Source organism: Xenopus laevis, chromosome 1L, assembly GCF_017654675.1.
Source record: "Xenopus laevis strain J_2021 chromosome 1L, Xenopus_laevis_v10.1, whole genome shotgun sequence".
NCBI lineage: Eukaryota > Metazoa > Chordata > Amphibia > Anura > Pipidae > Xenopus > Xenopus laevis.
In genome coordinates this window covers 139311235-139324788 of record NC_054371.1, presented here as the reverse complement: position 1 = coordinate 139324788, position 13554 = coordinate 139311235, and the positions used below count along the sequence as shown (strand labels likewise).

At 40.4% G+C, this 13554-nt stretch overlaps 1 protein-coding gene across 1 annotated transcript in view; it reads left to right on the top strand.

Annotated features, from left to right (window-relative positions):
- dmrt1.L (doublesex and mab-3 related transcription factor 1 L homeolog) overlaps positions 1-13554 on the top strand; it is a 55650-nt gene that overhangs the window by 25529 nt on the left and 16567 nt on the right. The window contains 1 exon segment of the mRNA NM_001096500.1: positions 1420-1585. Within this exon segment, the coding sequence (NP_001089969.1) occupies positions 1420-1585 (166 nt within the window).

The following is a 13554-nucleotide window of genomic DNA, read 5'->3' as shown; positions in this document are numbered from 1 at the left end:
CAGCCTGCATAATAATTTACTCCAATTTCAATAGAAAAGATAAGTATGGTATGTCTTTCATTTCCTAGGAACATCTGAGTACTGGGGTGTTTTCTCAACAAAGATTTTTAGTGAAGCAGTATTCAGTTAAATTAAATCAAATGTGAAAAACTGACTTGCAAAAGTTTTGGTAATTTGAATGCATGTAACTGCTCAATACTGATTACTGACAACACCAAATTGGTTGGCTTAGCTCGTTAAGGCTTGAACTTCATAGGTGTGTCCAATCATGTTTGACTCTCCTCTGAAGAGTGACAGCATGGGATCCTCAAAGCAACTCTCAAAAGATCTGGAAGGCTACAAAAATGTATCTCAAAGGTTTAACTGTCAGTTTCAACTGTACGGAATGTAATAAGGGAAATGGAGTTGCTACAAAACCCAGGTCTGGCAGACCACAACAATACATGAGTGGCATATATGTGGAGGATTGTGAGAATGGTTACAGACAACCCAAAGATCACCTCCAAAGACCTGCAAGAAAATCTTGCTGCAGATGGTGTATCTACATCGTTCTACAATTCAGCACAATTTGTACAAAGAACATCTGTATGGCAAATTGCTACCTACTGTCAAATTTGGTGGAGGTTCCATCATGCTGTGTGGCTAGTTCAGGGACCCTAAACACCATTCGAAATCTACAAAGACATTTATGCAGAGGGGGAAGTACACTATTCTGTAATAGCCGCCACAGTTCCCCGACTTGAATATCATCGAAAATCTATGGGATGATTTAATGCACGCTGTCCATGCTCGGTAGCCATCAAATTTAACTGAACTGGAGAGATTTTGTATGGACGAATGGTCAAAAATACCGCCATCCAGAATCCAGACACACATCAAAGGCTATAGGAGGTGTCTAGAGGCTGTTACATTTGCAAAAGGAGGCTCAACTAAGTATTGATGTAATGTCTCTGTTGGGATGCCCAAATCTATGCACCTGCCTAATTTTGTTATGATGCATATTGCATATTTTCTGTTAATCCAGTAAACGTTGTTACTGCTGAAATACTACTGTTTCCATAAGGCATGCTATATTTAACTGTATTTTAATTATTCTGATACACTTTCAGTTTTTGCTGTTCCTTTACAAACAGAGGAGTCGAAGGATTTATGTACCAACTCCACAGCCCTTTGTATATATAAACCCCTTTCTTCCCCCAGCTACAGCCTGTAAAATTTTAAATAAAGAGCAGAGGGTTCTACCTACTGTTCAGTGCAGGTAATTGTAGGTTACAGAAAAAACATAACTTTTTAATATGATTTCTAGTCAGCATTTTAATCTAATTATTTTACATAACAGTGACTTATTGTCTTGCCTTAGCCATATCAGTGCTTTATGGCAACATCTAGTAATGATAAGTTGCTCTGTTTTTTGTGTAGATGAAGAATAGAGAGAATCGTTTCCCAGGTCACAGCGGAAGCTCACAATTTCGGATGCATTCCTACTATCCCCCTTATTTGGGACAGAGTGTACCAAACCCAGCTTGTGTCCCACCATTCCTCACTTTTGAAGAGATTCCATCTTATTCTGAGGCAAAGGCAAGTGGTAAGTTCTTTGTGGGTTTGGAAATACACTTATGCAATGCATAACCATACAGTATTTCTTTTACTTTAAGGCAGGGGTGCTCAGTCTTTGTTATCCTGGGATCTACTCTCGACACCTGGCCCCCATCAGGAGATCTACCTTGATAAAAAAAGTGGGCCGTTTATCATACAGCATAAGAAAAAGTATCACAAGCCCATTAAATGGTTATAATACTATCTAGAAAAGATTTACCTTGAATAGTTTAATAGTTATACTAATACTTAGAGGTTTAAAAGCACATTTGTATTAGATAAGTAACATCTATGCATAGGTTATGCATCAAGGGGGACAGTCGGTTTTTAGTCTTAAGGAGAGCTCTCTGTGCAGAACTTACTTGAATTACAGGGACCCCTGCTTTCAGAGATTGCACATCACTACTCAGTTCTGACTATCAGTACATTCTGCTCATTTCTGGTCAAGATTAACCAACATCCAACACTTTGTTCTGATCTTCAGCCTTGTCTTATTCTTTTTGGACATCATCTCCAAAAGCCCTACTCAGTCCTAATCATCACCCTACTAATCTTTACAATCCAAACATCGCCGGTCCATATTGTGCAACTCTTAGAAGAGCAATGCTGCAGTCAGAGACATTTAGCTACTATCAGTGCAGCAACTCCAGCAGCCAATCAGCCATCAGCTTTGATGAATTTAGTACAGTGAGATGAATTAAATCTAGAGTCAGAGGCTTTGTGGGCTTATGCTAGATGCAGGGTTTTCCAGACTGGCACTGCCAGGGACAGCTGGTGCTGAGATTAGTTTGAACGTCATTTTTGCAGAATTCCTTCCTGATGGGAGCGCTAGGGGCAGTTGGTAATGGAATTTGTTAGTATTAACTATATTCAGATACTCATGTGTTCCATGTGCAAGATCCCTGGGTACTGCCAGGCACAGCTGGTACTGAGGGTGTAAGTATGTGTATGCAGGAACCTTCTAAACTGGCACCACCAGGCTCATATTGACACCAAACTTTCTGCCATGTGCAGCCGCTAACAGAGAAACCAGCGGCAGAATTCTAACCCAAGAAGGGGCTTTATTTCTATTGGACAGAGCTGTGTACAAGCAGGAGCATACAGAATATCAGCTTTACTTTACTTTTTTTAAAAAAAATGAAGCAGGAGAACATTTCCCCCTCTGTCCCGCTTTTCCTAACACAGTCCCGGATCGCTACTTACACCTTCTTCCTCTTGCCTGCCAAATCTCATCACACGAGACTGTTTCACTCCTACACGTAAGCCCAGTTACATTGTTTCCTGCCTTGTAGGAACAACGAGCAGAGGCGTTTGCTATGCGGCGGTCGGTCCAATCACAATCTGTTTTGCCTCTGTTCGCTCATGTCCACAGAAAGGTGTTTAGAGTGAGAGGCAGGTCACGGTCAGAAACAGTACCGGGATCTACTGGTAGACCACGATCGGTGTCCTGGGCAGCCCTGCTTTAAGGTGTCCTGTTTAAAGGAATTGATATGCAGTTTATGCAACTGGTCTCAAGCAGATAATGTTTCTATCTTTTTCTATCTATATCTTGCCTCTGGGGGATATTTTTTAATGGCATACTGTTCATTTTACAAAGTATGCCGATCTGATGTGTTTGCTATACTTGTAAAAAGCACATTTAAGTGAAAAGTACCTTTGTGAATAGTGTTCAGTGCTCAATTTTGCAGCAATCTTTATGCTTTTGTTTGTAACGGACCCCTATCATTTTGTGCATATGTATTATTAAATTAATTGACCTTTAAACTGATATTCATTTTGCTCTCAGTACAATAATCTATGTTCTGTTAGATTCATAGTATTTCATTTCATAGTTTTCAGTGTTTACCATAGCCCATGAATTCTTATGCTATTCACTGTAAGTAAATTGACTATGCAGGCCTCTAGGCTAAATGTAGGGCTTTTGCTAATGGCATACAGGGCATTTTGACTGGCATCTGGCGAAAAACAGCATCAGTCATCTATCTTTTAACACTAATATTGAATAAAGTGCACCCTGTTTGCCGTACACTGAGAAGGGAAAGACTTGCTTGCAAAAATGATCACGTTAGCTGCAAATCTCCCTGGGGCTCATTTATAAACATTGGGCAAATTTGCTCCTGGGCAGTAACCCATGGCAACCAATCAGATGATTGCTTTCAGTGCTCAACCTGCAGCTGGCTGAAAAAAGCTAATCACTGATTGGTTGTATGGGTTACTGCCCACTGTTTATAAATGAGCCCCACTGTGTGCTATTAGCCTTAGACTACTGTCACAGGGTACTGTTTCTTGAAGGAGTCCTCTCTGCTCTGATCCTCGTCTATATGGTGTGTCCGTATTGGCCTTGGGTAAGACACACGGAGTGGTTTTCAGTGGCAAAATGCAGACCTATGTGTTTTGATGCCATATGTAAGTAGACTTAGGCAGATACCCCAAAGCCTGGACTCTAACTGTGAGTAAGTTTTGGACAAAAAAAGAGCATAATATGTATAGTTTGGAATAATTATAGACGTATATATTAGTGCCATGATCTCCAGCAGCCCTATACAGACATGGCGCACAGGACATACTGTAGCAATTAACCTATACAAATATTTCACTAGAATTTCCTGGGGAGGTTAGTAAGGGCAGTAGGAAGAGCTTGGTATGATCTGCCCAAATATTTTGTGCGATTGTCGCCCCAAACCCACAGCTTATCTGAAAACCTATTATCAAAAAAGCTCTAAATTACAGGAAGGCCATCTCCCATAGCCTCCATTTTAATCAAATAATTGAAATAATTAAAACACTTCTACACTTCCACAGCCACAATTAAGATGAAATTATGGGAAAAATTCCTGCATAAAAACATGATGATTTGTGTCCAAATTTGCACACTGCATGCATGGTTGTAATTAACCCCTTACTTGATTTGCAAGTTGAAAGTACACATCAAATGGATGTATTTAATAAATCTGAAGTTTCAAAAAAAATATAGTACACATCAGCCAGGGACCTTCTGGGCCCATACACTCCACAACTCTCAGCAGTCAATCTGCTTCCCATATAGTTACACAAGTGCCTTTTACAAGCAATCATTAAAGGTGTTTCGATGGCCACTCTACCATGCCATACCCAAAAGCAGAAAAAAAACCCCTTTATTTTCTTAAGATATCCTTTCTTTGTAGGGATAGCTTTATTGAGATTCCTATGCATTGGTCTTGAAAATAATCACAAAAAATACATTTCCTAGTTACAGGAGTATACAATTGCTGAATTGCACAATGTCTGTAATTAAGTTATCAAATGTCTGAAAAAAGCTTTTTGATAAATGTCTTTTTTTCTGTCACACAAAGAAAGGGTTGTACAAACTGACAAATATGTAACATGATGTCTAAAAACAGTGTAAGGTAAGCAGAAAAGAAAGTTGTCTGAAGAATAGGTTGTTTATATTTAATCTATATCTTGCTTCCATTGTCATGACATGTTGTGAGGGTTGCAGTTGCAATTGTGATATGCAAATAGAATGCAATGTGAGTGAATAGGGTGGTAATTGAACATCTGAGTTCAGCTTTGTGTTAAATTGTTTAGCAATCGGTGACCTCCACTGTAGAAAGGCAGAGCAATATTCTTGTGTTCTGTCACAGTCAAGGGCATATAGCATGCATTAATGGCACATTATGCAAGTACAGGCAATGAAAATGCCGGACTGCTTTGAGCTGTCAGCTTTGGCATGTTACTTGAGTAGCCCAGGTCCTTCTATTTCAAGAAGTGATACTATAAACTTCTAGAAAAAAACTGCTAAAATTTAAATAATTCCATCCGTAAACTACAAAACGTGTACTGTTTGTGCCCAGATCCTGCTCTCGCACACCAGAGCTACTGAAAAAAATCCTACATTTTCAGTTCAGCCTCTAGGTGAGCTTCTAGGTTTGTAGCATGCATTGGGCATCTGTCAGATCAAATTTCTAGACAACTGAAATGACTAATGATAAATTCTATGATACATAGGGCGTAAAATGCCTGGGGAGAAGAACCCAATTGTTTTATCAGCCATAAGTTAAAAGAAAGGACATCTAAAGCCCATGAACAGTAAAGTTCATGGCACACATATTCCGCTGTTGGAGAAGTGCCCTGAACCTGGCCAAACAGCTTGTCATTTGCTTAATTGGAAACCACCTGTCAATGGAGTTTGTAGTATTTTATATTAAAGCTTATAAAAGGCTTCACATGACAGACCTTCTGGCTTATACATAGTTACATAGTTAAATTGGGTTGAAAAAAGACAAAGTCCATCAAGTTCAACGCCTCCAAATGTAACCACAGCATCCATACACACACCCCTCTCTACTTTTAATTAAATTCTATATACCCATACCTATACTAACTATAGAGCTTAGTATCACAATAGCCTTTGATATTATGCCTGTCCAAAAAATCATCCAAGCGTTCTAAGGCATTAACTGAATCAGCCATCACAACATCACCCGGCAGTGTATTCCACAACCTCACTGTCCTGACTGTGAAAAACCCCCTACGCTGCTTCAAATGAAAGTTCTTTTTTATGCTCCCTCCCCTTAAATTTCTTGTGCAACAAATTGAAGTGGCAGCCAAAAAGGTAAGATAATGGCAACATATGGGGTACTTTGCCTCCACAAGGCTGATGTAGCCTTCAGCCAGTACAACTATAGGGGGCAAATTCACCAAGGGTCGAATATCGAGGGTTAATTAACCCTCGATATTCGACTGGGATTTTAGCGCAAATAGTTCGATCGAAGGAATAATCCTTCGAATCGAAGGATTTTAATCCAACGATCGAAGGATTATCCTTCGACCAAAAAAACTCAGGCAAGCCTTTCGGGACCTTACCCATAGGCTAAAATTGGGTTCGGTAGGTTTTAGGTGGCGAACTAGGGGGCCGAAGTTTTTTCTTAAAGAGACAGTACTTCGACTATCGAATAGTCGAACGATTTTTAGTTCGAATCCTTCGATTCGAAGGTCGAAGTAGCCCATTCGATGGTTGAAGTAGCCCAAAAAACACTTCGAAATTCGAAGTTTTTTTTACTTCGAATCCTTCACGCGAGCTTGGTGAATTGGCCCCCAGGTGATCGTACATGGTCAGGCAGGAAATGTATTGTTGGGCATCCAGGCAGGGGTCAAAACCAGAGAATTCACAGACAGAATTATACCCAGGAACTAAACAAATTAGACCTAACAACGGGCAATGATTTTTAGCCCAAAGCCCATTTAATATTTAAAAATTGCACCAAAACGAGATGACATAATGACAATGCAGCGTGTAAAACCCAGAGGTGTGCGCCATAGGAACCCCAGAGCCTTAAGGGGAAGCATCACCGAGTCGGGCATCCCCGCCAGCCCACTAGACCACCAGGGTGAGTCTTTATATTACCCCTCCCTCGAGGAGGGGCCACTGGTCCCCCAGGCTTGTCAGGACTAAAAATTTGGGCTGACCCTCTACCAACACGGGAGGAGGAGAAGATTGCTGTCGAACCTGTAGGGTTTTAAAAGGGAAACATGAAACAAGTTAGAGATCTTAAAATTATCAGGAAGCTTGAGGCAGACAGAGGAAGGGTTAATAATCTCCATAATAGGATATGGACCAATAAACCTGGGTCCCAGCTTAAGATATGGAACCTTAAGTTTAATATTCTTTGTAGATAACCAAACCATGTTTCCAACCTGATATTTGGGTGCCTCCCTACGTGACGCAGCTGCTCTCTTTTGAGCAGAAGTAGCTGCCGAAAGGGAATCATGTACCCCAGACCAAATATTTGAAAATTGTGTTAAAGAAGAGTTAACAGAAGGTACAGAGAATAAACAACCACGGTATGAAAATGCCTTAGGATGCAAACCATTAACAATAAAAAATGGAGATTGCCCAGTAGATGCCTGAGATGAATTATTATAGGCAAGTTCTGCACAAGGTAACAGCTCAGCCCATAAAAATGATTATCAGAAACATAAAATCTTAAAAATTGTTCAAGGGACTGGTTTACATTTTCTGTCTGACCATTGGTTTGAGGGTGGTATGAAGAGGAAGGATAAATTGATCCCAGAACTTGGAATTGTACTCCCCTGTCAGACACAATATTGACTGGAAAAACATGTAATTTGAAGATATTAGAAATAAACAATTTAGTTTTAGCAGAAGGAAGGTGTGGAAGAGGAATAAAGTGACTCATCTTGCTGAATCTATCAACCACCACCCAAATCACTGTATTTCCCTGAGAGGGAGGAAGATCTACTATAAAATCCATCGAAAGATGGGACCAGGGTCTATAAGGAATGATCTTAACAACCCTTGTGATAGCGTTCTAGAGGACTTAGATCTTTGACAAACTGAACAAGAATTAACAAATTTTTTCACATCTTGTTTACATAAAGGCCACCAAACATTTTGAGACAATAAGGAAATGGTTTTAGTAATACCCGGGTGCCCTGCCATTTTAAAACTGTGAGCTTCAATGAGTACCTTCTCCCTCAGATCTTCTGGAATAAATAGCTTTCCAGAAGGAGTATTACCTGGAGCCAAAGTCTGAGCTTGAAACAGAAGTATGGCAAGATCTGACTCTGCCACAATCACCTCTTTAAGAATAATGGAAACACACTCAAAAGATTCAGACAGATTTGATTTAAAACTCCTAGAGAGTGCATCTGCTTGAGTAACTCTGGAACCAGGCCTGTACGATAGAGAAAAATTAAATCTGGTAAAGAATAAAGCCCATTTGGCTTGTCTCGGGTTTAAACATTTTGCTGACTCAATATACAAAAGATTGTTATGGTCAGTATAAACCGTGATAGTATGCTTAGCCCCCTCTAAGAAGTGTCTCCATTCTTCAAAGGAGAATTTAATATCTTATAATTCTCTATTACCAATATCATAATTGGCCACATAGGACGAGAATTTCCTATGAAAAAAAGCGAAGTATGTACCTTATTAGTTATTGGATGCCTTTGGGAAAGAACTGCTCCTGCCCCAACTTTTTTTTTTTGTAATCTCTTTTATTTGTCAAAAAATAGATACATTGACAGAGAATAACTTAAATATCTTTTCCAGTACAGAACATTGTAATTAGTTCACAACAGTACAACTCCAAGTAGTGAAACATACATTAAACGTATTGTTTTGCTCAAGGTTGTAGAAACATATTCCATGGGGCCCAAATTTGCATATGTCTCTCCACCTTATCTGCTAATAAAGCTGTTAAATATAACATATTCTGTGTTTGCCTGCCCCAACTTTTAAGGCATCTACCTCCACAATAAAAGGTAGAATTGTGTCAGGATGAAGAACAATATATATACCTCATAGGAGGTATAAGGGGAATATTATACCTTATATCAGTGCTGTCCAACTTCTATGGTACCGAGGGCCGAAATTTTTCCAATCTACATGGTGGAGGTCCGATAACAGAAGCCAGTGTTAGCCACTCCCTGTTTTTAGACCACACCCATGTTACCGCAAGACCATGTCCACATTAATAGCACACCAAAAAAACAGATGGTTGGTGCTCACTGCAGGGATCAGGGCTGGAACTAGGGGTAGGCAGAGTAGGCAGCTGTCTAGGGCACCATCATTGAGAGGTGCACTTTTTTCAAGCGTTTATTTAATCATTTGTTTCAGTATTCATGGTCACCCAGTTGGGTGGAATCCATCTCCTTCTCCCTCTTGCTGGCAAGTAATAGCTCCTTCTGTGCGGTGCACCGCTATGTGTGTACACGCATCAATTACGTCACTGATATGTTGGATGGCAGAGAGCTGGCAGCCTGCTTGGTGTGGCTCGCTCTCGCTGCTCTCAGCCTTGCACAGTTGCACTGAACTGAAGACTTTCTTTCTATTACTGTAAAGTGTGAAGCTTCTTGCTGGCACAGCCAGGTACAGTTTTGGGGCCATATGTTTGCTGTGCTGGGCACTGACACAGGTACATAAATACTTGGGGGCAATATGATGTGATCAGATTTATTTTTGGCTGCTGCTGACACAGGTAAAGATTGGGGGCAATATGATGGCTGCTGGAGGGCTGTATTATGGATGGCTGCTGAGCTTGCTGGTACAGGTACAGGGGGCAGTAATATAAATGAAAATGTGTTACACACTTACTTGCTCTCTTTATTTAAAAAACCATCATGGTAAGGAGGGAAACGGTAATGCAGGACAGGGGAGCACTGATTTAAGCTCTTGCCTAGGGTGCTGAACTACATTGTGCCTGCCCTGGCACGGATGCCACTCATATGTTAAAAAAGCTAAGTCATATTAAGACATACCCATAAATCCATATGCCTCCTATTCCCCTGTGTATAATACAGTACTCCATCATATGATTAAACACCACTAACAATAATTTTCAAATGCTAACAAACCCCCAGAACAAATACCAAAGTATGACACACACAGGGAGCAATGTGGGCAGTTTCAGTCTGGGTATCAGGTGTGAACAGTACAGGTCTTTAGGGGAGTGAACAATAGAGGTGTCACAAGTGTGAACAATACAAGTGGATCACAGGTGTGAACAATACAGGGGATTAGTCTGAATTTGAAGTTTAGACAATGCAGGGCCCAGTTAATCTCTGTAGTGATACCTTTTAAAATTTACATATGGTAAACAGGCAGTCTTTGATGTGGAGGGCCACATGAGGGGGGTCGCGGGCCGCATGCGGTTGGACAGCCCTGCTTTATATCCAAGAAATTCCTTGCTGCCCCAGAATCCACAAAGGCAGAAATTTTAACTGAGCCCCCAGGCCAAGACAAAATGACTGGTACCCAGATCCTAGAGGTAAATTGGTGAGAGGAAACTTCTCGACCCAAATGGAGCTCTCCTTCTCCATTTAGGCTTTGAAGTTTCCCAGCCTCTTAGGGCAATGGTTAAGAAAATGACCTTTATCCCCACAATACATACACAGACCCTGAGATCGCCTACAAGCCTTTTCTTTAGGGATATATGAGTGACCCCTAATTGCATGGGTTCCTCCTGAGGAATAGGTAATGAGGGAATTGGTGATTTATCAGTACTACATAGTGTAGGAAAATATGTACCCCTTTCAACCCACCTTTCTCTTTGTCTCCTTTCAATCTGGATGGCTAATCTCATCCAGGCCGTCCAGGCTGTCTCTGACAGAGTCAGAAAGCCCCATCCGAAATTGTCTATGAAGAGCAGTATGGTTTCACCCAGTTTCAACTGACCAGCGGCGGAATTCCGTATACCGTATATACTCGAGTATAAGCCGAGTTTTTCAGCCCCCAAAATATGCTGAAAAACTACCTCGGCTTATACTTGGGTCAAGCGCAAAAACGGTCGCCGGCGCCTAAGAATATTCGCCGGTGCCTTAGAATAGTAGCCGGCGCCTTATAATAGTAGCCGGCGCCTAAGAATATTCGCCGGCGCCTTAGAATAGTAGCCGGCGCCTAAGAATAGTCATCCAAAAACGAGATTGAAATTTACCAGAAGCTGCTGCATTTCTCACCCTCGGCTTATACTCGAGTCAATAAGCTTTCCCAGTTGTTGGAGGTAAAATTAGGTACCTCGGCTTATACTCGGGACGGCTTATACTCGAGTATATACGGTAATACTCCTAAATTACTCTTTTCCCTTGGCGGAGTTTATGAATAGCGGTATTAGCAGAAGTAGCAAGATCCGGGTCATCGTATAATATTGCCATTGTACTGAAAAATACCTCTATGTAAAAATGGGCAGGGTCAGAGGGGGGTAACCTTAGTGCCCAAACTTGTGGGTCACCTTGTAGTAAGGTCATAACAAACCTTACTTTCTACTCACCAGTAGAAAAGGAGTGACGGAAAAAACTGAGGTACAATTTGCATGCCTCTTGAAAAATAAAAAACCTTCTTCTATCCTCACTAAACTTGTCAGGGAAGGAGATCTTAGGTTCATGAGGACTACTTCTATTACCCAGAGTAGATGAAGGGGAAGGCCCCAGGAATTGCAGCAGGTGGTTGCACCATAGGGATAGGTACTTGCTCAACTGCATCTAGCCTGGCAGAGAGAGTATACAGACCTTGAACCATGAAGTCCTGTTTCCTCTCTTTTTCCTCCAGGCACTGTAGGAGGGTAGAGAAAAGCATCTCAGTGGTGAGAGGAGCAGCGGCACCATGACTGTCGGTGTCCATTTCCCTTAGGGCCCATTGTACTATCACGTACCGCTCCCTAAATTCAGAACAAGTCAGAGACTGCTCTTGCCTACCATTTTTGGGTACGAATACAAGGAAATCAATCCTTGATATAAAACACACACCTGAGTAAGGTTAACCTTAGTGCTCAGTCTTCATGATATTTTAGCTACATTCTCTATGGTATTAATTAAAGACTTAATACTCAAATCTTTTGTGCTTAGCTGTTGCTTTACAATCCCCACATATTAAAATAAGCAAGATATGCGTTGAATAACCTTCAGGGGAGCTATGCTGTCCTTCTGTTGGCCGCTGTCTTTGAAAATTGCCTACAGAGTTAGTGAGCAGGAACAGTTAAGATTTACAAACAATGATGAAGCTTGTCACGCATCTTTCACCATTCATCACTAAGACCGTCGGAGCCGGGCGGTGAAGTGTTCTTCATAAAAACCAGCTCAGTGTGAAATACACCTCGCTGCAATGTTTACTGCTCTGAAACTCGTCACAGCCCTTTATAGTAAATCCAGATTGCGAGGTGACATTACAGTATATCATTGCTGAGCGCGCTGGGTTTTACACTAGGAATAAGTGCAGTTCACACCAGATGAGATGTCCAGATTGAGTTATGTTGAAATTTAGCTGCTAGATCGAGATAACTTATATTTTTCTTCATGTTTAGTTTTTCGTTGCCCTTTATTTTTTTACCTTAGAAACTGTATTAATTTAATTTATTTTGTTTCAAGGAAATCAGATTTGCTTTGTGCAAAACAGAGCTTGCCTGATATTAATCATTGTTTTTCTGAACTTATACCATTATTGTTCTCACATGCAGGCAAAAATCCTTACTGTCCTCTTTTCATCTTTCCTTTCCATCCTGCTACAAACATATACTCTGCCTTCTGCCCAAAAGGATATTGTACTGATACACGTTGAATTTCTAAAATTGTACATTTACTACTTTGTAAAGAGAGAATTATTTTTCACATTTTTATTTACAATTTGGGTCTGGGCAGTTTTTCAGTGGTTTCTAAAGCAGATGTTTTCCCCCTAGGGATATGTACCAAAATATCATGATAATAATTTAGGCTAGCATTTTTTTTTATATAACTTCTCTTTATTTCCAGTAGCAGTTTTGCACATAATAAAGGCATTTATACATTAGCCTTTTTGGTATTATTTTGTATCTTTGTACAATATACTTGTACCATGGTTACAATTCAAGTCATAAAGAACACTGTAAACTGAAACAAAGAAATAAAATAAAGATTGAAATAACAGTAGTAATGTACTAAGAGGTAGGTCCAGTGGGTAAAGTAGACCATAGGAATTAGATCAATACGGTCCATAAGATTAATAATGTCACGAGGTATGTCCAATCTTGCTTTTCATTGCTAAGTAGGGTTGTTTTACACCTAACTAATAACTTTGGGATTGGGGGTAGACACTTGAGTTGGGTTGAGGAATGCCTGCCAATCAGACCATATTTTGGAATTCTATGTTCATTTCTGGCTGCCATAAATTCCATGTTTGCTCTAGAGTCAATTGAGATCATTATTTCCTGAAAGTCCAATAATCCACTTGTTTTCCAGTTTTTGGCAATCATTAGCGTTGTGGCGTTGAAAATGTGGAATAGTAGTTTCTTCTTATATTTTGTGACATTGTTTGGTAAGTTTAATAGCAGAGCTGAGTCTGGTGCGTTTGAAACATTATATTGTAAATCGTCATTTACAAGAGTGATGGTTTTCCTCCATAACTCAGCAACCGAGGGGCAAGACCACCACATGTGTAATAAGGATCCTTGTTGTCCACATCCCCTCCAGCACATAGAATAGTATGTT